The 25131-nt window shown below is 39.2% G+C and overlaps 1 protein-coding gene across 1 annotated transcript in view; it reads right to left on the minus strand.

Annotated features, from left to right (window-relative positions):
* The window catches only part of Pola1 (DNA polymerase alpha 1, catalytic subunit), a 318206-nt gene extending 295628 nt beyond the window's left edge, over positions 1–22578 (minus strand). The window contains exons 1-10 of the mRNA XM_005370712.3: positions 22375–22578; positions 17233–17357; positions 14167–14263; positions 12270–12350; positions 3775–3890; positions 3260–3322; positions 2308–2400; positions 1810–1897; positions 1346–1547; positions 1081–1259 (exon numbers count right to left, since the gene is read on the minus strand). Coding sequence (XP_005370769.1) covers positions 1081–1259; positions 1346–1547; positions 1810–1897; positions 2308–2400; positions 3260–3322; positions 3775–3890; positions 12270–12350; positions 14167–14263; positions 17233–17357; positions 22375–22417 — 1087 coding nt within the window. The 5' untranslated portion in view covers positions 22418–22578. The remainder of the gene's footprint in view (positions 1–1080; positions 1260–1345; positions 1548–1809; positions 1898–2307; positions 2401–3259; positions 3323–3774; positions 3891–12269; positions 12351–14166; positions 14264–17232; positions 17358–22374) is intronic.
* Positions 22579–25131: the final 2553 nt, after the last annotated feature.

Below are 25131 nucleotides of genomic sequence, written 5' to 3' on the forward strand. Positions count from 1 at the left end.
GAGACAGGGTTTCTCAGTAGCTTTGGAGCCTGTCCTGGAACTAGCTCTTATAGACCAGGCTGGTCTCGAACTCACAGACATCCGCCTGCCTCTGCCTCCCGAGTGCTTGGATTAAAGGCGTGCGCCACCACCGCCTGGCTACTTTTCTATTTCTACACAGTAATCAGGTTCCAATTATCTAACACTTCTACCCTAAACTGACTGGTCTTCAGGGCTTCCACAATTCCCTACTACCCCACTCCAGGCTCCTTGAGTGCTTACACACACACACACACACACACACACACACACACACACACACACACACACTCTTCTCCACACATGTCAGCACATTCCTGTTAAAATGTAAGGCCAATTATGAGATCATAACACACTACAATTAAACCTTCTGACTGACACATTCTTCGAGTAAGACTGAAATTCCTTGAGAAGGCTTTTAAGGCCTTCAGTATCTAGCTGTACTAGCTAGTTTTGCTTTGTTTTGTTTGTCAACTTGACAGAAGGTAGAGTCATTTGAAAAAAGGGAACCTCAATTGAGAAAATGCCCCCACAATACTGGCCTGTGGTCAAGCCTGTGGTACACTTAGTTGATTAATAATTGATGTGTAGGGCTTCCAGTTCACTGGGGACAGTGGCACCCCTGAGCTGGTGGTCCTGGGTACTAAAGAAAGCAGGCTGAACAAGCCACAAGGAGCAAAAAAGCCAGAAAGCAGTACTCTTTCATGGCCTCTACATCAGTTCCTGCCTCCAGGTCCTGCCTTGAATTCCTGCTCTCCACCTCAGTGTATATTTATTCTCTGTTGAATAAAAAGACAAATTAGGCCAAGTGTGGCTACGCATGTCTTTAATCCCAGCACTGGGGAGGCAGAGCCAGGTGGATCTCGTGAATTCAAGACCAGCCTGGTCCACATATGGAGTTCTAGGACAGCCAAAGTCAGATCCTGTCTCAAAAAAAAATAATCAGTTAATTTAAAGAGAGAAATTACTATCTGATTCCATTAGAACAAAGCCAATAAGAATCACGAAACTATTTAAAGGAAAAGGTATTACAGTCTGTACTAAAAGTCTAAGTATAATTACCTGGTTGATTGTATGGATCTTCATAAGCATCCAGCCAATAAAATTGAAATACTTGTTCATCATCTGCCCCTTTTACTAATGGGAGGTGACTGGAATCCACTTGAACTTCCTGAGCTAAGAAACTGCTTTCATCCTCCTGATCCATTTCCCAACAAGACACATCTGGGAGAAAACTTTCTCTGCAGAAATCACATTTTCAAAAACTTTATAATCCAACAGAATAATTAGAGTACTATTTTTCTGAAATATTATAAAACTTACTTACAAGAAAGATGTGGTCCCTTTTGTAGGATCTGCCTCATGTTTCACCCTCTCTACTGGCTCATTCTCTTCGTCACAAGTCTTGGCAGTCACAGGCTCCCCATCTACCTCCTCAGCTTCCATGGGCTCATCAAAGTCACCATCTTCAAACTCCATTATCCCTGATTCCTGCTCATCTTCTGGACACTCTGTTTGGGCCAGCTCTCCTGTAAACATCACCATATGTTCCCATCACATGCTAGTGTCATGGGCCACAAAGCTTACTCTACATTGAAATAACAGCCTTTCCCTATGTTATATTTCTCTTTAATCTTCAGGTTGGATGCTTTTAATTTTTACTACTATAAATTCAACCTTTCATGATTAGATGTGCCACCTTCAAAATTACCTCCACCCCTGTATCACCAAGCCTCTATGTGTTGCAGTTACTGTTCAACAACTTGTACTTTTGCCCGACATGAGACTTACCAGCAAATTCTGCACATTTAAGAGGAATGGGAGTTAACAGAGGTTCCTTCTTAAGGACAGGGGAAGCAGGTTTTCCTGAAGGAATTGCCTGTAAATGTTTTTAAGTGTTTAGTCAGTTAGAACTGCATACTAAAAATATGCAACTGTCCTACCCTGACCAAAGATAATGACAGTTCCCACTTATAAAAAGATTTGTGTATTATTAATGTAATGACTTCAATTATTTTACTGTTACCTGGATTTACACAAAAAAAATACTTGTTTCCAGGAAGAAAATTATTGCATTTAACACAGTTGTAATACCTATAATAAACATGCACTAGTTACTACAAAATTTACTACAAAAATGCAGGCACATGCTATTTTTGAAATACATGAAACTATATACTGAATGGAAGTTCTAATTTAAAAGAAACAAAACAAATTCAAAATCATCATCTCCTTCATATAGGCAAATAAAACAAATTTAAAGCAGAACAATATTCCTCCAGAGTTTACCTTAGGGGTGTGCACTGAGAAAGGATTGAGCAAAGCTCCAGTGGATCTTTTTTTCTTTGGTATCAATACAGGTGGTGGAGATGTTTGAGATATCTAAAAGGAAAGAGAAGACAGACATTTCATTGTCATGCCTGATTTACCACATAACAGAAAAAGTACATTTCTTTGCTTATGCCTAATAAGTGTTTTTCCTTCCCTGCCCCCCAAACAGGATCCATGCTCATATACTGCAGTTACTATAGCAACAATACTACAGGAATCACTAGAAAACCAGAATAGATATTTAATCAATCCCTAACTACTTTTCTTTCAAAAATTTAACATACTCTCTTCACTTACTCTTTCAGGTATTATATTTAACATCAAACAAAATAGAACTACATAGTGTTGGTATTAGTCAATCAGTAGTCACTTAGAAAGAAGTACACCTCTAAATAAAAGCTTAGTCTTTATGAGATATGGCCAAATCAAAAAATTCACAGTGTAAAAGAGCCTGTTTGAGTTCTACCAAAGGCAGCTCACTTGCTCTTCCTTCACTCCCACTCAGAATTCAGAAAGGGGCTCTCATGCCTAAGTGTGCTGATTGACAGGCTTCAATCTATTTATGGAACATACACTATAGCAACAAAATACAAGCAATGAAAATTCACAGAACCAACTACTGAGTGGATTCTTACTACTTCCAACACACACCCACACAGCCCATCTACATAATCCTAGAGCAGTAACAGTTGGAAACTCGTCACCTAAAATGGTGAGAAGAAACCTAAAACAGTGAGAAAAAACTAATTTGGGGGCTTTTGTTTTCTTTTTTGTATGGGGGGATTTTGTATGTGCATGTTTGATGGTATCCTGGCACATTTCTTTCTAGTGATAGTTTGTTTTGTATAATTACTGAACTGTTTCTTCATTCTATGCCCCTGTATCTTATAACTCCAGGAAATTCACTTACCTCAGTGTTCAGATCCTGTAGAATGTCACCTAGCAGATCATCCTTGGACAAGTCTACTGCTTTCTGTATAGTATATAAAATTTTTTTTAAAGTGCAAATGAGATTCTGGATTGAACTTTTTCATGCAGACCACACATACATTTCTGAGAGGAAGAACCTGATCCCATCAGTCCTTCCCTGCTCACTCTCATCTGCTATTCAGATTTCAACAATCACCTGTGCATATCTAATTACATTTATACTCCCAGCCTCTATTTTCATCTTCACTCCGTAACTCTTGCTTGTCAATAAAATTAAAGAAATTGTCATTTCAGCATTTCAATTTAATTTTCTTTTGTCTCCTAAGTTGAAACCACTGAAGTACCTATATTCACATAAAACCTAAATTCATCTTACTAAGTGCAATTCATAGAACGTTACTCAAACATGTATTGAGCACATACAATTTGGGCAATGAAAAATTAATTTCATTTCATAGAGGAGAGAAAAACAATATAAGGAAACCTGAAACTCACATCTGCAGTTTTCTTCCCAGCACTAGCAATGAACATTGCCTTGATATTGTTTGGTTTTGTCACTGAAGGTTTCTTTACATCCTTCCTGTCCTTTCTGTGTGCTCTGCCATCACTTCCTATTGAAATAAAATGTATTCAGAAACATGAGCTATATAAAGCAAAGGACACTGTCACTAAGACAAAAAGGCAACCCACTGACTGGGAAAAGATCTTCACCAACCCCTCAACAGACAAAGGTCTGATCTCCAAAATATATAAAGAACTCAAGAAACTAGACAGTAAAAGGCTAATCAACCCAACTATAAAATAGAGCACTGAGCGGAACAGAGAATTCTCAACAGAAGAAGGTCAAATGGCCAAAAGACACTTAAGGTCATGTTCAACTTCCTTAGCGATCAGGGAAATGCAAATCAAGACAACTTTAAGATACCATCTTACACCTGTCAGAATGGCTAAAATAAAAAACTCCAATGATAGCCTTTGCTGGAGAGGTTGTGGAGAAAGAGGTACACTCATCCATTACTGGTGGGAATGCAAACTTGTGCAACCACTCTGGAAAGCAGTGTGGCGGTTTCTCAGGAAATTCGGGATCAACCTACCCCTGGACCCAGCAATACCACTCTTGGGAATATACCCAAGAGAGGCCCCATCATACAACAAAAGTATATGCTCAACTATGTTCATAGCAGCATTGTTTGTAATAACCAGAACCTGGAAACAACCTAGATGCCCTTCAATGGAAGAATGGATGAAGAAAGTATGGAATATATACATATTAGAGTACTACTCAGCAGTAAAAAACAATCACTTCTTGAATTTTGCATGCAAATGGATGGAAATAGAAAACACTATCCTCAGTGAGGTAAGCCAGACCCAAAAAGAGGAACATGGGATGTACTCACTAATATTTGGTTTCTAGCCATAAATAAAGGACAGTGAGCCTATAATTTGCGATCCTAGAGAAGCTAAATAAGAAGGTGAACCCAAAGAAAAACATATAGGCATCCTCCTGAATATTAACCTTCATCAGGCAATCAAAGGAGACAGAGATAGAGACCCACATTGGAGCACCGGACTGAAATCTCAAGGTTCAAATCAGGAGCAGAAGGAGAGAGAGCACGAGCAAGGAACTCAGGACCGCGAGGGGTGCACCCACAAACTGAGACAATGGGGATGTTCTATCGGGAACTCATCAAGGCCAGCTGGCCTGGGTCTGAAAAAGCATGGGATAAAACCGGACTTGCTGAACATAGCGGACAATGAGGACTACTGAGAACTCAAGAACAATGGCAATGGGTTTTTGATCCTACTGTACGTACTGGCTTTGGGGGAGCCTAGGCAGTTTGGATGCTCACCTTACTAGACCTGGAGGGAGGTGGGCGGTCCTTGGACTTCCCACAGGTCAGGGAACCCTGACTGCTCTTCGAGCTGATGAGGGAGGGGGACTTGACGGGGGAGGGGGAGGGAAATGGGAGGTGGTGGCGGGGAAGAGGCAGAAATCTTTAATAAATAAATAAATTATAAAAAGATAAAAAAAGAAACACGAGCTAGATGGAAAACTAAAGCCTAGTTGCAGTCACTCATTGTCTGTATATGAGAACTTAAGAAGAAAATAAACTAAGAATTCAAAATACAAAATTGGGAAATTCTGCAGAAGGTACACAGGAAAGTCTTTTAAATGAGATAAACTGAAGAAAAATGAAGACTAAATTATGAGAAGCAATGGAATACAATGAGTTAAATATCAGGGGGAAGGGTAGGTGACTAGTTGTTGTAGAAGGAGACTGCTCTTTCGTTTCCCGAACACTCAGACCCAAACAATCACAGAGAAACTACATTAACTGCAATACTGTTTGGGCAATAGCTTAAGCATATTTCTAGGTAGCTCTTAATTCTTAAATTAACCCATTTCTATTAATCTGTGTATCACACAAGGCTGTGGCCTACCAGTAAGGTTCCAGCCAGCGTGTTCTTCTCCTTAGGCAGCTAAATGTTGTCTGACTCTGCCTACTCTCTATATATATATCTCTGTTTGGACTTCCCAACTGGCTTTGCTCTGCTAAGTCACTGGCCAATAAAGCAACACATACAGAAGGACACCCCACATCAGTTAGTAGAAATGCAAAGCTTTTGCAAAGAGGTTAATTTGCTGTCTTCCTTCCCACAAAAAAAGTCAGTCAATAAAGATAATCTGGAACTAACAGCAACTTGACACATGCTCTATGCTGTATCAAAACTGAGTGCCACAAGTGTACTTGCTCATTCAAAGAGAACTTTTGTCATCTGTCTTTGTGGGCATGACTAAATCACCTGAGAACTTTTCTAATACTGTCCATTTTAATATCATTTTCCAATTCATTCCAAAAAATATAAAACTAAAAAGAAACTAGAATGACCAATTAAAACAGTGCAGTAGCAATATACACAGACTACATGACGTAAAAAAGTCTAAAGAAATGTGACATTCATATAAAAAAACAATAAACACACTTATGTCTCACTCTTTCCAAGTACCACTCTTAATACTAACCCATTCTCAATTCTATTAAGAAAAATATCGTTTAATAAATTTCAACTCTGCTTCATAAAAAAGAAGTCTAGAAAACAACACAATTACTTACAAAAATTTACTTTATAAGTTGGCAACTCACATACTTGAGTTTTCAATAAGCCATGTTGACTAACCATTTCTAAAGCAGTAAATCAGTATTAACACCAAAATGACAAATTTAAAAATAAACAACACAAGTATCTTGGGGGTGCTCAAAATTTTTAATAATTTATTTCTTTGATTTTTTTTTGTTTTTCTAGACAGGTTTTCTCTGTGTAACCTTGGCTATCTTAGAACTCACTCTATAGACCAAGCTGGCTGGGAATTCTGGAACTCAGAGATCCGCCTGCCTCTGCCTCCCCAGTGGTAGGATTAAGGCATGTGGCACCACACCTGGTTGAAATTTTCATATATATACACAATATATCTAAATGATATCTAACCTATAATAACCTTGCCCCAACTTACCCCGAGACCCTCCAACATATCACTCTCCCAATTTCATGTCCTTTTCTCCTATAACCCACTGAGTTCAATTAATGTTGCCCATATCTACATCAGTGTGATATCAAAATTCAGGCTTTATTCTCCCCCACAAAGATTCCTAGTGTCCTTCCTCTGGCAACATTCAACTGTCTTTTTTGTTTGTTTGTTGCTGTTTGGTTTGGTTTTTTTATTTTTATTGAAAACAGATTCTACTCTCATACATACATTCCGACTACAGTTTCCTCCTCCTCCACTCCTCCCAGCTCCTCTCCATCTCCCCTCTCTCCCAGACGCACTATCCCTCCTCTCCTCTTCAGAAAAGAGCAGGTGTCCAAGAGATGACAGCCAAAAAGGATGAAACAAGATACAATAAGACAAGGCAAAGCCCTCCTATCTCAAAAGCTTGACAATACATTGTTAGTAAGGCTTTGGGAAAACAGATACTTGTTTATAAAAATGCATAATTCCTACAAAGAACATGAATGGGCACAATAGTTCAGGGTTGTAATCCTAGCATTCAATAACTTGGGTCAGGAGAACTCAAGCTGAAACTGAAAGAGCTTGAGTTCAAAATAACCTGTGCTATGTAATGAGCCCCTAAGTGGCAGCTCACACCTGTCTAATTCTAGTTCCAGGGCTTCTGACACCCTCATACATTTGTACAGGTAGAACATGATGAACATACAATAATAATAAGCCTAAAAATAGAGAGAGATGGGTTAAGGGCACTGCTGTTCTTCCAAAGGACTCAAATTAAATTCCCAGCATCTACATGATCACAACCACCTGTAAAACTCTAGTTCTGGGGGATCCTATGATCCCTTCTGGCCATTATGGGCACCAGGCATGTATTTGGTGCAGACATACATATAAACAAAACATGAACAAACATTAAAAATAGATAGGAGCTAGAAAGATGGTTTAGAAGTTAAGAACACTTGTTGCTCTTGAAAGTTCAGTTCCCAGCTTCCACATGGTGGCTCACAACCATCCACAACTCGTTAAAAGTTCCAGGGGATGTGATGCCTGCTTCTGACCTCCATGGTATCATGCACACAAGTAGTACACATTCATACATGCAAGTAAAATACTCATATACACTTAAAATAAATAAATCTTTTTTAAAAACTTTTAAGATAATTAAAAAAGTTTTCATGTACACTTACTCTATAAGCCAGCAACTTCATTTCTAGGAATTTTCCAGGAGGAAGGCACAGAGTTACCAGACATGGTACTATTTATAATAACAAATTATTGAGTCCTCCCAAGGAGTTCATTGAAAGTAGTGAATACTTACATCAAGAAGCATCTGCATGCTGCTTTGCAGCTACAGACACATAAACATGAAGGAAAGATTTTACATACTCTACATATGTCACTAGAGTGATTTTCAGGGTACCTTGCTATGTGAAATAAAACATGGAAAGTAACTATGTAGACATTATCTTTTATGTAACAAAATAAATCAAATCAATACACAAAATTCTTGGTATATAGCCTTCCAAACAAAAAGTACTCAAGCAAAAAGTTGAACACAATGTCCAGAGTGCAATAAGGACAATAAACAAAAGATAGAAAAAACACAGATGCCCATCAACTAATGAAGATATAAACAATATGTGATGTATATATATATATATATATACATATATATCACATAATAGTATATTATTCATTTATAAAAAGAAATAAAGTACTAGCACATGCTATAACATGAATGAAATAAATTAGCAATATTATGCTGTCAAAGAAGCCAGACCCAAAAGGTCAATTATTTTATAATTCCATTTATATGAAATGTCCTAATAGAATAAGCAAACCCAGAGACATAAAGTACATCAATAACTGCCAAGCACTGAAGGAATATAGGGGGGTAACTTCTTAATGAGAATTGGGCATGCATCTAAAGTGAAGCTAGTCTGGAATCAGATAGTGGAAATAGCTGCACACATTGCAAATTTACTAAAAGTCATGAATAATATATTTTTTATATGCCTGGACTGTGAAAACTGTAGGATATTTGTGAAACTTTAATATAAGAGAATTATACAAGGTCTTTAGATTTTCATTGACATCATTTGGAACAATGTTTAAATGCCAATAAACAAAACTCGGGCTTTAAGAGTGAGTACAGAGAGGTCAATAGAAGTTTGAAACAAACAAAAAAGACTTCATGAGAAGGCTTTAATCTCACCACTGTAGGTTAGTAGGATTTATTCAGAAATACAGGGGGAAAAGTATAAGTAAATATTGACGTGGAGTTCTTTAGTGCTAGCTTTATTTTACTGTGCTTTTTCATTGATTTCTTTTCACTGCGACGTAGTTGATATACTTTTCTACCTCTATGGTATGCAGTCAATACATGATGAGGTGATTTCAAATACAGTTGACCTTTTACTTCTAGGCAAAATTCTGTGACTTTTCTGGAAATTTTAAAGTAAATTGTTGGATCCTATTTCCCTTCCTAAGCTCTTCTGATCTTACCCGGCTTCTGGCAAAGGATACTGTAATATTAATGAGCTGTAGGTATATGGTGGCACAAAACAAGAAGTAAAAATTTCTAAGACTGTTTTCTAGAATCTCAAAACTTCTTTTCACTGATATCTAATCAAGAAGAAAGAATAATACAATCACGGAAACACAATGATGACTCCTTCAACTCAAGAAATACTGTGTACTTTCTTTGTACTGGCTACAGTGATCAAAACTGGGGCAACTGGGACATAGGTCCTTTCTCTGAAATACTTCCTGTCCATTCCAACTTCCTACTACACAGCTGGCAAAATTAAAATTTAGACGTGATAAGATCAGGTCAAAATGATACAATTAACAACACTGCCATAATTCAAGCATAACCTCTTTACCTCAGTAGCAATGAGTACATCCATTCCCCAGATTTGAATACAATCCCCACTTAAAAAGAATCAAGATTCTAGGGAAAAACAACCAATTCCAGGTTTATGACAGAAGTATACAAGATAGGGACTGAAAAATCATCTTTGCTCTAAAAGCTGGGTGTTCAAAGACTAGCAGGACCCTGTCAAAATGATGATTAAAAGGACTCCGTTAAAATGTGAACCTCAAAAGGAAAAATGAAAGACCACTTTCTATGAAAGCAAGATGACCCAAGTTCAAATCTTCAGCACACTCATAATAACCAGGTATAGCCTTTCATGCCTATAACCCCAGTGCTGATAGGAAAATGAATAGATTCAGAGAGTTCACTGGACAGCCAGCATGGCCAAAAACAGCAGACTTCAGACCCTGTCTAAAAGAATTAGATGAAGGGTAAAAAGGGAAGATACCCCAGGGTCTTTCTCTGACCACCGGCATACTCACTCATACTTAAGCTCAACAGCCAACACACACAAAAGGAAACAATGGATACTGAACTTTAATAGTATATTTCTTAGAAATGTCCAATTTCAAAGTCATAAAATAAAAGAACAGAGAAGCAGGGTGCAGTGATACCCAAAATGAACACATGAGGCTTAGGCAAAAGGATCACTAGAGTTCAAGTGTTTGATAGCAGCCAGAGTAACATGGCAAACAAGAGCTTATCTCAAAAAGCAATTAAATGAATAATTTAAAAATAGAGAGAATCACCAATAGCTACTCAAAGCATCTGGTGAAGTTTTGTGAGGAAATAGACTATATACAATATATATGGCTTAAAATCATCCAGTACCTGCATGACTACAAAAGGGAGAAAGTTTTGCAAGTAATCTGACATTATCAGCTTAACCAAGAAATCAAACTTAGCAATAATAATGGAGCAAATGATATCTGATCAAAGGGAAGGTCTCTACTGCTATAGGTGTTGTCACATTTACTCTCAATTATTTCTTTACTGTTGCCAAAATATCTAACCTGAATTTAAGAACAAAGAAACAATCAGGCAGGGCGGTGGTGGCATACACTTTTAATCCTAGCACTTGGGAGGCAGAGGCAGGCGGATCTCTGTGAGTTCGAGGCCAGCCTTGTGTACAAATTGAGTTCCAGGACAGCAAGAACTGCTACACAGAGAAACCCTGTCTTGAAAAAACTTTTTTTTTTTTTTTGGTTTTTCGAGACAGAGTTTCTCTGTGGTTTTGGAGCCTGTCCTGAAACTAGCTCTTGTAGACCAGGCTGGTCTGGAACTCACAGAGATCCACCTTCCTCTGCCTCCCGAGTGCTGGGATTAAAGGCGTGCGCCACCACCGCCCGGCTTTGAAAAACTTTTAAAAATTAGGGGAGCCAAGGAGATGGCTCATCAGGTGTGAGCACTTGCTGAGCAAGCCTGACACCCTGAGTTCAGTTCCCAGAACCCAGGTTTAAAATATCTGGGGTAGGGTAGCATGCATCTGTAATTGTAGCACTCCTCTATAATTCTAGCACTCCTACAGTCAAATGAGAAGCTATGGTAGAAAAATCAGCTAGGATGGGGTTCAGCTAACCTGGAAGTCATAGCAGGAAATCAACAGATTGAGATGCTGCCTCCAAGCAAGGTAGAGGGAAAGAACCAATTCCCAAAACGTCCTTTGATCTCCAAATGGACACTGTGGTACAGACATGCCAGTGCATGTATATGCCCCCTCCCTCTGTCCCTTTCTCTCTCTCTCTCTCTCTCTCTCTCTCTCTCTCTCTTTCTCACACACATACACACACACAAATAAATGTCAATAAATGTTTTAATTATAAAAATATTTTTGAGCTAATTAGAAATTTTTCCTATAGACATCATATTAGATAATACCATGAAAATGGTGCTATGGTTAAACAGACAAGCATCCTTACTCTTGGAAAGCCACTGCTGAAGTTTAAAAAACTCACCACAAAAGTCTTTGTATATGTGGTTAGGAAAAGGGAAAGGAAGCAAATGTATAAAATGTTAATCAAAAATGAGGATCATTTAAAATTTCAACTAAAGCAAGTTGATTCCCCAACAGACTCATTCATCCTTTTAATATGGCAACATATTATCACCTACATGAAGTTTTTATCTACTAAATTCACCACTGATTAACATCACACTTTACAAGTTAACTACAACAAATGCATCATGTTTTAAGGGAGTTTACAGTTTTGTGTTGGGTTGCCTTCATAATTACCTTGGTATATAAACCCTTTTTTCTAAGAAACTATACTATATTAAAGAGCAAATATTCTAAATACATCACTTCAATAGGAATTAAAAGACATTACTTATTGTTGCATCCTTTAAAATCTACAATTCAAAAATTACTAAAGAACTAAAAATTTTAAAATAAGAAAAACATCAAAGTATTTGGATAATGAGGATATAATATGTTTATTTCCTCCTAGAATTTTTGCTTCTTACATGTAATTTTTCTACCCAACTGTTGCTCTATTAGAACATAATCTCAAAGCCAGACTGTATCAGAATACCAACTCACTCCAAATTTTAGACAATTCTTCAAATCTCAAAATGACATCTTTCAAAACAAAACATAGGTACCTTTCCCAGAGGTGTCAAGTGCATCATCCTCAAGGTCATCATCAAAAATTTCTCGGCCATCTTCCACATAGCCTGTACCATCTGAAAGAATAAAATTTAATATTGAAATTAATTTCTAAAAGTGGTCCAAAGCTGGGCTTGTGGTGCATCTCTGTAATCTCAGCACTTAGGAAGCTAAGGCAGGGAGACTGCAAGTTTGAGGCCAGCTGGAGTTACAAAACGAGCTGAAGGCCAACCAGGGCTACAGAATGAAAGCCTGCCTCAAAGTAACAAAAAATAAAAAGTGAACAATAATATTTTATTCATGGCTCAAAAAATTAAAACCCAAACACTTACTTACTCACTTTTTCTGGTATGTTCCAATTTGTTTGGTAGAATTCTGTTCAAATGGGTATTAGAAAAGATATAGTAGCATCCACACAGCAGATACAAAGTCAAACCCTAAAGATATATAGCATATCTAGCTAGGTGAGCTAAAGAAACGATCTGACACATAGGACCAAAAAAAGGCTGCTTTATAGTCATTTTGTTCTATAAAAGAAAAGGAAGTATCACAAGCCCTGAAAAGCACCCTAATTTCCATGGGAAGACTAGTCACATAGTTGACCAATTACAGAAATAGGAGTCATGAATATAGTCTTCATCTCTTTCCTCTGGTCAATATTCTCATGCCAGAAAATCAGAACCTACGCCAGGCAGTGGTGATGCCACCTTTAATTCCAGCACTCAGGAAGCAGAAGCAGGTGGATTTCTGTGAGTCTGAGGACAGCCTTCTCTACATAGCTAGTTCCAAGACAGCCAGAGATACATAGAGAAACCTGCCACCAAAAAAGAAAAGAAAAGAGAGGGAGGCAGGAAAGAAGGGAGGGAGGGAGGGAGGGAGGGAGGGAGGGAGGGAGGAAGGAAGGAAGGAAGGAAGGAAGGAAGGAAGGAAGGAAGGAAGGAAGGAAATCAGAACCTAGAACCTATAAGCAGGAACCAGTGACCTTTATACAAAAACAGAAAGACCACTCTTCAAGATACTTTCTGTGGCTCAAATTATACCTACAACCTGCTGTATTCTTCACAGCAACTCTGAAAGATAGTCTCTTATCTCTATACCACAGTCAGAAAACTTGTGGCTTAGGTGATATTAACTGACTTACCCAAGACTAGATGGAAAGTGTATACCTTAATTCCACGGGCTATGGGGCCGTGTGTTGGATCCACAGATTGGTAGTTCTTCATTATTCCTTTTTGTAAAGGAAGACACTGATGATTGAACCCAGTGACCCAAGCATTCCCTCTCAATTCCTACATGGTCAGTCATGTCCTGGGGGGTGGGGGGATTCTTCGGTATGTTCCTATTATTTTCTAAATGGCTCTTAAGTAGACTTCCTATTTTCATGCTTCCTCATTTTCAAAGCACTATGGAAAATCTAAACAAAAAATATGTAGCAATGCTGTGACAGCATATATTGACTGTCAGCCAAACTGACAGGCTACAGAAGCACCTAGCAGCTAAGCCTCTGAGCAGGCCTGTGGGAGCTTATCTAGATTAAGGTTAACTAAGGTGGGCAGACCCATCAAGTATGGGCAGCACCATTCCATAGAGACCCTGGACTTAAACAGAAGGAAGCAAACAGAACACAAAGCATTGCCCCCTCTCCTTCATGACTGCAGGTACAATGTCACTTCTGCCACCATGCCTTCCCAAGGACGATGGACTATAGCCTCAAACTGTGACCTAAGTGAACCTTACCTTCCTTAAGTTGTTTTCATCAAGTATTTTTTATCACAGTAAAGAAAAAGATAACTAATGAAACTGCCCCACATCTCCTCAGGCACAGCAACTGCCCCACATGACAATCAGGAAGTAACGAACACAGTGCCTAGCAGGCAATTTCCTCCCACATACCATCATCCACGATCCAGTCATCATCCTGCCGTGCCTGAACCAGTTTCGAATACTGCTCTTCATCAACTTCTTCATAAACACTTGTGAGGTCCTCAACCTGCCATTACAAAGTTTATGGAAAAGCTTCAAATGGAGTGAAAGTGTTAAACAATTCTGATGAAAAGAAATTATCAAATTGAAACTGGAATGGCAGGCTGATAGAGTAGCTGCAACCAAATCATGAGTTCTGACATTCAACACCACTGCAGGGTTTTCCTTAAATAGACATCAATTAACTTAGTATTCCTTTTAGGTGGGTGTTAACATAAGATATTAAATGATTCCATTAGCATAATACACTTGTCACACCATCAATTACTCATCTACTCCGTAAAAAACAAACTGAATTATAGCCAATTCTTTATTAGCTGCTTTGGGGATTGTTCACATAATTTCTAGACTACTTTTTCCTATACTTAAATGCATAAGGCATAGTGTACCCTTTCACACTAACTGGTAAATGCCCTGCAAAGATACTAATTTTAGTAACAGTTCAATTAACTAAATAAAATACCTTATTCGTGCCCTCCAAAAATGAGCAAACAAATTCACTCTATACTCTGTAGGCAAAGAAGAAATGGTTTTTGAATGATCTGTTTGTCCTACCAATAATCCTCCCTGAATTTCAGGCCTTGAAAGTGAATGAGAATCTAAGTGTGAAGTCCAGTGAAAGTAGTGAATTCTCAAATCATACTAGCGCACAAATATAAAAATATCAGACCACCTCTGCACAGTTAAAGCAATAAAAGCACAGGTGCACACCACTACTACAGGTACCCATGGTGATAGGCCACTACCTGCCTGACTGGGAATATGGCAAACCTCTTTTAAAATTGCCCCCTCCTGGCTTGTTGGTGGTGGTAATGCCTGTAATCCCAGTACTTGAGAGGCAGAGGCAGGCAGATCTCTGTGAGTTTGAGGCCAGCCTGGTCTACAGAGTGAGTTTCAGGACAGCCAAAACTGTTACACAAAGAAACCATGTCTTGAAAAAAAAAACTGCCCCCTCCTTAGGAGTCTGTCTTTTTGTAAGGGGAAACATACCAAACATACTAGAAAAGCTAAGATCTTAGAAAAAACTTGGAACACAGAGTCTTGAAAGCCTAACGGTTAACAGCTAACTAGATTTCCATTATACGGAATAACAAGCAAGATGGGACTAAAAAAGATGGATCAGTGCTTAAGAGGGTCTGAGTTTTAGTTCCTAGCACCCACATAAGATGGTTTAGAACCACCTATAACTCCAGTTCCAAGAGATCCAACACCTTCTGGCCTCCAGGGGTACCTGCAGGCACATGTGCAAACACAAAGGCAGAAACACACATATACATAAATAAAAATACATGTCTTTAAAAGATACAAGGAAACTTTCTCATTCTATCTTCTGTATGTGTATTACTGAGGATAAAACCCGGAGCTTTGTTCTTGTTAGGCAAGTACTCCACCACTGAGCCATATTCTGAGTCCAGCAGACTATCTTTAAAAAGCACACTGCTATTGCCCATCATGAACTCCTTTTAGAACAATACATGTATAAAGGGACTCAGCTACATAACACCAACATCTGAAATACCCCAGAGAACTCCTTTACAGAAATTCCTACATTTAAAAATGCTTTACTCACAGGACAGTGGTGGCACCCACCTTTAATCCCAGGACTCAAGAAGCAGCGGCAGGAAGAACTCTCAGTTCAAAGTCAGCCTGGTCTACAGAGCAAGTTTCAGGACAGCCAGAACTACACAGAGAAATCCTGTCTCAAAAGCCTAACCTCCCCTGCCAAAAAAAAATTTACTCCTGCTTCACCATAACCCTTTTAGCAATTCTTTATGATACCATAGCCTCGCTTAACTTGAATGGTGTCAAATGGCAAAATCTTTTCTATTTGGCTAATACCCCAATACAATATAGGCCAGAGTTAAATGTGAATATTCCCAAGACAGATCACCTAGGTTCAAATAAAGACCCTTCCACTAGGCTCTCACTAAGCTTCCTGTGCCCAGTTACCCCACCTGAAAAGTTTGTTAATCATACTATCTATTTTGTATGATCACTGAGAAGATTTAATGAAAAGCATATCGGTAAATGCACTTCGAATATGTGTTAACACAGAAAATATATTAGTTGCTATTATTTTCTAGTATTTGTTTATCTCTTCTCACTATTGGCAGTTAAGATGTTCAAGAGTATGGAAGGTGAGGCTAGACAATGTTATGCATTCTGATTTTGAGCTACGGGCTATAAACAATGGTTAAAAAACAAAACAGTCAAAAGTATCCCATTCAATCTTACCAACAATAAGGTCCAAATCTCCAATGCTGATCTCCAGCAAATGAGCTTAAGAACAATTCTGAGAAAATGCTTAGCTAGACAACTTAATATAATAAAATTAAAAGCACTTCTCATGTCCCTTAAGGGACATAGACAGTATGTGAAATAAGAGTAAAACACAGGTGTAACTACTTTTACTTTAAAAAGGGCATGCAAAACTCCAGACAACAACTTTAAAGGGTCTAGTACTCTTTATAATCTGTAACTCTACCTAATGCCCACATATGTCCACTATGTTATAAGAAACATGAGCCAGACCTAGTGATACAGGCCCATAATTCTACTTACTAGAAAAACTCTATGGCATTAGGATTACAAATTCAATGTCAGGCAGTGGTAAGCTCATAAGTCACTATGAGCTTGAGGCCAGTCTCATCTACAGAGTGAGTTCCAGGACGGCCAGGATTGTTACACAGAGAAACCCTGTAACACTGTCTCAAAAAAAAAAGGGTTTAAGTTCAAGACCACCATGAGCCATGTAGTGAACTCCAATCTCAAAACACAAAGTGAAAAAAGGTCTAGGAACACAGCTCAGTAGTAGAATGCTTGCCCAGCATGTAAGAGGTCCTAGGTTCTATCTTTGGCCTCCCTACTCTGAAAAAATATTGTAAATATATTATATTAATATTTCTAACAAAGTATAAGTAACACAGGACTGCCTGAAGGCTGTGAAATGAAAGACAGGATTAAAACATTACTTACTTCATATTTATACTTCTCACCAGCTTTAGCCTTTTTCAGTCTCTCTAAAGCTTCTTGGCGTCCTTTCTTTGATTTTTTTTCTCGACGAGCTCGAGAAGCTACAAAACTCGCTGAATCTGATACAGCTGAAAAAAAAGCCAAGTTTTATGAGATGTTACAAAATTACCAACCATATTCCCTCAAAACCAAAGGATTGTTTCTGGACAATCATAACCAAGTGAGTATTCTTAGAACGCAAAATAATTCCCAAAGCTCATGGTCAAATATGAAGATCCTGTGACAATGTCCAGTTCGAACAGCTGAATCCAGTTATCTTGTTCACTTCTCTGTAGCTGTGATAAAATATTGACTACAAGGCCTGGCATGGTGGCACACTCTTTTGATCCTAGCACCCAAGAGGCAAGGGCAAGTGGATCTCTGAGTTTGAGGCCAGCCTGGTCTACAAAGTGAGTTCCAGGACAGCCAGGGCTAGCGGTCAGTGATACCCTGTCTCAAAAACCAAAATAATAGTAGTAGTAATTATAATAAAGCCACTAATCACAAGCAACTTCAGAAAGGTCTATTTTTTTTTATTATTTCATGTTAAGTCAGGGAAGGAACCTTGAGTCAGGAACAGAAAAAAAGTTAAAGGAATGTTGCTAACTGATTTACTCTCAAAACCACAATCAACTATATCTCCCAGGACCACCTACTCTGGGTTGGCACCTCCCACAGTGGACTGGGCCCTCCCACAGTAATCAATCAAGAAAAGGCCTCCATGGACTTTGCCTACAGGCCAACCTGATGGAGGCATTTTCTCAACTGAGGTTCCCTTTTCCCAGATGATCCTACTTTGTGTTAAAACTAAGCAGCACACTAACTAGTTCTAGTCTTCTGCTAAGAGGAAAATCTCAAAATCATGTAGAGAAACATTAAAGATGGATATCAGACTTAATATTTCCATCAGACCATGAGCAACTCAGTGAGTCGTAAAGGATAATTTATTTGGTGTTCCATTAGTCAAAACAAAAGGAGTTAAAAAGCATCTATTCTTTGCAAAGTACAAGATGCTATGAGAGATGAAAAAGATATAGTTCCTAAATGCATAGAAATGTACAATCTAACATGGAAGATGAGTAGCGAGGGGCTCTAAAACAATGTTAAGTAGCATATGCCCTGATGGAAGTATAAAGAAAGTACCTGGAATGTCAGAGAAACAAACTGGCTGAAGGAACTTCAAAAGAGCACTCAGAGATTATGACAATATAGGACTGTAGCAAAAATTCAAAATGGTTGGAATGCCCTTTGTACAATTAATGAAATATCAAAAGACCTTGGTGTTCAATCATTCAATTTTTGACCATGTATGCTTTGGATCATCACAAACTGGCCAATACATACATACACACATACACACATACACACACAATCACACAAACTTCATCCACAGAATTAAGACCTTTATACACATGACAAATGATCAAATCAACAGTGCTGCCTGGCAGCCATGAGTTTAGGCTCAGCATGACTGCCAAATATGTCTGTAAAATGGCTTCATTTTATTTGATACTGATTAATTTACTAAAAAGAGTAATGGCAAAAAAAAAAGACATTGATAAGAGGCATCCTAAAAACATCCATGCTGGAACATTTGTGACATTAAGTTGTTTGACTAAGTGTCTGACTGAATCGGAAAATAAGACCTAAAGAATGTGTATTCAATGTTGGCTATAAACTATTGAAAACTGTATCTTAAGGTAAAGTATAATTAGAGATCTTGTTTTCTCCCTAGCTTTCTGGAAATGGAATCTCTGTAGCATCTCAGTCTATTGTCTGACATTCACATTTGACTTTTAAATATATTTTCAGAAAGGTATTAATTGAAAATTAAAGAATGCAGATACTTGATGACAGTCACAAAATCTTGAGTGTCATTCAAATGATTTAAAAAAATCTTGAGCAGGCCTACATGAAAAAGGTCCAGAGATTATTGGGCATAGCCATTAAGGATGAATTCAGTGTATTAAATTCAAGATTTTGACATCCACCCCAAACTCTCTAGATCTTAAAACAGATTTACTCCATAGTCAACACTATACCACTGCACAAAGTCTGAAATAAAAATACAAATAAGACAGCTTCCTTGTCCCCAAGATTCTCACAGTCAAGTAATACAAAAGGACCTAAATGGTGCCATAGAAAAAGTAAGAATGCAGTGGAAATGGAGAGAACCACAACTTCAGGAAATTGAGGAAGGTTTCACAGGAGAGGTCTCCAGCAAGCCTAAAAAGTGGAAAATTTCAACATCACAAAACAGAATAAAACTTGACAGAAACAGAGGAAGAGACCTGAGCCAAATTACAAAGAGAAGAAAATGAATTGTTTCCAGAAACTGAGAGAAAGCCAGTGTGGAAGCTAATTTCCTTGCAAGAATACACAGCAAGTAGGGAAAGTAGAGCCTAGATTCTAGACATAACAGAACAGATGCCCCAGTTCTGCCATTTTTAGTGGGTGACATGCGACCACCAGTAAGCCACTTAAGCAATGAACATCTGTCTTGTTTTATTACATTTCACTTTTTTTCTGTGACAGGGTCTTGCTAGGTAATCAGGCTGTCCTTATATGAAGATCCTCCAGCCCCAGCCTCCAAACTGGCAGAACTGTAGGTATGTGCCTCAATGACAGGCTCGCCTTGTTAAGCTGCCTAGTATCTGAAACTGAGAAATTCTCTCCTATGGCTTGAAGATTCACAGAGCCTTTGACCTGCTATAGTAGGTGTTCCTTCCCAGACGCCTTGGAGCTAGGCTATGAACATATAAAATAGTCTCTCCCAATGACAGATTTTAAGTTGAAGGCTAATGTCCCAAGGAAGGAGACATGTATTAAGGAAGTTTGCAAAAAATAACTACTACAGAACTGAAAATGTGAGGCCAGTATATCTCAAGGTATAAATTTCACCATCCGATACCTTTCCATAGTTTGCAATGACCTCTTCTCTGGCCCAGTTTTGTAGCACAATGGTAATCACTGTTTCTGGCTAAGCAGCCCCAGACTGGCTTTCCAGTCCTACAGGATCACTGCAAATAACACAGCATCCTAATAAATTTCTTCAATTTAAAGTAACTAGAGTTGGTTCCAGTAGCTATAGTGCTTCTTGAATGAATGACTACATGGCTTTTTTTAAATCATTAAACTCCCAATCTCTTTTCATACATAGTAAAAGCTACTTATAGATCTTTTAAGACCCTTTCACACTCATGAAAAGGGGAAAACACATCTGCCCCATAAAGCTTAATATTTCTTACATAAAGGTGTAAGAATTAAATAAGAATGGCTATCTTATTTTGTACTTAGCAGTACAGGAGAAATTCAGTGTGCATATGTAAATGTCTAGGGGTGTGTGTGTGTATGTGTGTGTCTGTGCATGCATGTATGTATGTATGTAGTTATAGGATAATCAAACACATATACACAAACACTCCACACATCACACCTAGTGAATGCTTTGGTCTAGCTTCAGAAAGCAAAAATAAGGCAAACAGTTTCCTCAGGGGAGACTCAGTGTGGCACTACATATGAATGTTTACTTTTTCCAGTCCATGAAGGCAGAAGCCACACCCATTCTACCCACCATGTTAATGCCAGAGCCTGGCAGAATGCCTATGCCGAGTACCTACATAATAAATATTTGCTCAACAAACCAATATACCACACTTTCTATCATTCAAGTCCCCAGTGGCTTTCTATGTACAACAACAGCTAATTATACACCTTGGTATTTTCTGCTGTCCAGGTGCTCCACCTTCCAACACAAAAAGACTGTGTTCTCTTTTTTAAAAAAAAAACAATGTCTCTAATGCTTCATGTAAGCAAGTTGGTAAAAAAGAATAACAATGGGGAACAACACAAAGATTCAAATATTGTTTCCAAACCACCACTTGGAGAAGCTCAACCCTCCCCCAAAGCAGAGACAGTAACCTGCAGCAGTCTTTCACATAACAACCTTCTGGTCTGCTCTAAAGGAAAAATTCCAGTCACAAGTCCCCCAGCAAATACTTAATCAACACTATGACTTAAGAGGGGTCTCAAGATTGCACAGTATCCTCCAAAGCGTGATTTCTTGATGTTCAAAGATGGAGTACAGTTTTTTGGGGTGAAGAATGGGCTTGAGACAAATCACTGATGGGGGGGGGGGGGCTGCAGGCTGTTCACGCACCCACATCCCACATTCCATTTGTAATCCTGACTAGTCGACTCTCCAAAAACAATTGTGTCTTCACAAATGGGAAAGGCTAAGAAAATCTGAAACCTGTGATTTAAAAGTGATCAGGAAGCAAGAGCTCATTAATGGCGATGCACGGTGAGTGACAGGCCATGTGACGCGGGGCTAAGAAAGTACCTGATTTGAAGTTCGAACTGAAGTTCAGTTACACTTCAGTTGAACGCCGCTGCGAATCAGAAATCAAGCAAGGCCGTCTGCATTTGCGAGTTCTACTTTGGGAAATAACTTCAGGAAATTAAAGATTGGTGCTCACAAACTGCCTGATAGCCAGGGCATCCAAAATGCTACAGCTGATTTTTTTTTTTTTGCCTAACTTCCCCCAAAATGACTAGACCTGAACACTAGTTCTCTGCAGCACATGAGCAATTTTTTCCCTGTAGGACCTGAAAAGCCCTGACCGTGTAGCGACAAAAATGCATCTGTGACAGCACTCGCAGTGCTGTCCTCAATATCACTGCTACCGAGCTCGCTGGGACTTCTTAGAAACAGAGGCACACGCATGCTCCATCCCGGCCAGACACCTCGGTCGGAGAGGGCAAAAGCCGCCGCCACAGCTTGCCAGGAAGTTGGAACCCGCACGTGCCTGCGACTCATCCAAGGACGTGAAAAGAGCCACCAACTGCGGAACCTGTCACACGAGAAGGGACCCTCCCCCGAAAAGCCCTTCAGCCGCTGACCCCGGGAGGAAGCCCTGTCCCACAGCCCTAGGGTCTCCGCCCAGAAAGATTAAGGTCACCCGCCAAATAGACCCGAGGGGCGGTCCGAAAGCGCGCCACCTTCCGAAGAATCCACAGCAGAGACCCCCGCCCCGCGCTCCCCTCAACCACGCCGCTACCCCCACATTCCCAGCCAGATGCCCTGAGCAAGGGCTCATCGCTCACCGCTTGCGCCCAGTTCGCCGTCGTCGCCGTGGACTGGCGCCATGCTCGGACAATCTCCCGGTTCCCCGCCAAGCAGCCTGAAACTGGCGCGGGGGCCGAGATAGGCGCCAGTAGCAAAGCCAATCAGCAGCTCGGGAGGCTGTGGACTTCCGCCCGGAAGGCCACTGACGTTCAGCGCCCGCCGAGCCGCGCCCCGCCCCCGGCCTTCCCGCGGGAGCGCTTTTGGCGCCCCGTGATGACCCCGAGGGAAAGCGGGAACCAGCAAGGCCTGAGAACTGAGGGAGAAAGCGGTCGGGCGCTGAAAAGAAACCTCCTTAGGACACTGCGCAGGCGCACGCACGCTGTTTTAAAAAAACCCTGCAGGATTCGTGGGAAAAGGGGTTCTCTGGTCATCAGAGATGATTTTCTGGGAAAAGAAATGCGGGCGGGCATAAACGGAAGGGACACTCTCTCCCAGTCGCTGCTCCGTCTCTGTCCTCCCCGCTCCCCCCTCCTCAAAAGGGACATCCTTGATGCACAATCAGATGGTGATACACAGTCTGTTTCTTGCCTGGTCTCTCCGAGTGTAATTATCCACAAAAAAAAAAAAAAAACGTGTGTCACAACCTGAAAGTTTGTGCAAAATCTTTATTGAGCAAAATACTAACGTGGCAGCCTCCCAAGAGGAACAATCTGACCTCATGAGTCCTGACGTAATGCACTTGAAAAAAGAACAAAATGACTTATGTGGTTTGTGTTTGGGTATTTGCTTATTTCTTCTTTTCTTTCTTTCTTTCTTTCTTTCTTTCTTTCTTTCTTTCTTTCTTTCTTTCTTTTGTTTGTTTTCTGAGATGGTTTCTTTGTAGCTTTGGGGCCTGTTCTGGAACTCGCTCTGTAGAACAGGCTGACCTCAAACTCACAGAGATCCACCTACCTCTGCCTCCCGAGTGCTGGGATTAAAGGCGTGTGCCACCACCACTGCCCGGCTGCTTATTTCTTTTAAGAAACAGTTGTTGATTTAAAAAAAAATACAACTCTTACCTGAAAGGAAAAAAACAGTTATCAGTAAACTTTACTCTTGGGAGGCTGAGACAGGAAGATAGCTTTGACCCCAGAAATAGACTATTAAGTTTTAGACCAGCATGGGCTACAAGAAGGACCCTGCCTCAAAAAAGAGAGGTGCATAGAGGAAAAACAAGACGGAAGGTTTAATGGTCGAACATCAAATAATAATAATTATTGTGAAAACAAAAAAGATGGGAAGTGCTTAATGATATTTCATATTTAAAAGAGCAAAGGGTAAATTGATGTGTACATACTTAATTGCAACAATCTATCAAATGCTTAGATATATGAAATCCATAAGCAAAACGTGTATTTTGCCAAGATGGTTGAATTATAAATACTTTCTGTTTCTAATGTTGGGAGAATGCAAAGCGCAGGTAGGCTTGGGCTTTGAGTCATACACTTCTATATAACCTTGGACTGGTTTCAGAGACCAAAGATTTTTCTTTTATAAAATGTTTCTACTTATCTAAGGAATTACTGTGAAATTTAATTGAAATAATTGAAAATATGTGGGGGGGTGGCATATGCCTTTAATTGAAATAATGTCTGTACAGAGCCTTTAAGATCCCATCATCTGGAGCAGTGAAATAGCCCATGGGTAAAGGTGCTTGCTGCCCATGCTGACTGAGTCTGCTCCTCTGAACCTACATGGTGGAAGATAGCAGGAAAGAACTGATTTCCACAAGTTTTCCTCAGTCTTAACAGACACACAAACACACATACATGAGCACAAAATATGTAAATGAAATACTTTTTTTTCTAAAATAAAAACAAATACTTTTTTTTTTCTAAATTAAAGATCCCACCATCTGAGCTGGGTGCAAAGGCACATGCCTATAATCTTAGCACTCAAGGTGCTGAGGCAGGAGGATAGCAGGCCATTCTAAGCTACATAGTAAGATCTTGTCTCAAGAAAAAAAAGCACCTAAAAGACAACTAATAATTTATGTGAGTTATCAATATAAACATGTAACCAAAAGGATATAACAGTGAAAATGATGACAGCAAGTGTTTCAGCTAGCAGAAACTTCGATCAGTAAATACATCTGATTATGATATACTTTTTTGATTATGTTGATGCTTTACACACGCTGACCCACACTGGCCTTCCTAATTACCCACGTGAGGAGGACAAGCAAGCAAGACATCTATGTTCTTTCTTCATCTTAGTAATGGAACATGAATTTTCAGCTAGGTGCATTGACCAAAAATGAAATTGTATTTCTTTATCAAAAAAAGGCTTAGCTTTTAACAAATTTCTATACCACAAAAATGTGGTTTCACTACAGAGTGCTGGGAAAGACAGGTACTTAAAGATATTTGAAATTAAAGAACATTTGAAATTAAAATTCTTTTTTTTTTCTTTTTCTTCTCCTTCTTTATTGGTCTCTTCCTGCAACACAGATTTGATGGGTCATGGAATGACTGGAAAGGAAAAGTCACAAGCTGAAAACATAGAACAGAATTTTAAGAATATGGGTCCCTAGATAGGGGCCACCGTAACATCCTTAAGCTAACTCCAGACTTCTACATGAGAGAGAAATAACTATCAAACCTATTAAAAGGCACTATTTTTGAGTTTTCTTTCATATTTAGCAGAACCTATTTCTATAAAATATACTTCTTTTTTACTTTCATCTTTTTCTTACTTATTGAAACTTAATAAAATTAGTACTAGATGAGAGATACAGCCTCTTAATTTGTGTAAAA

The sequence above is a fragment of the Microtus ochrogaster genome, unplaced genomic scaffold, assembly GCF_000317375.1.
Source record: "Microtus ochrogaster isolate Prairie Vole_2 unplaced genomic scaffold, MicOch1.0 UNK86, whole genome shotgun sequence".
Classification (NCBI taxonomy): Eukaryota; Metazoa; Chordata; class Mammalia; order Rodentia; family Cricetidae; genus Microtus; species Microtus ochrogaster.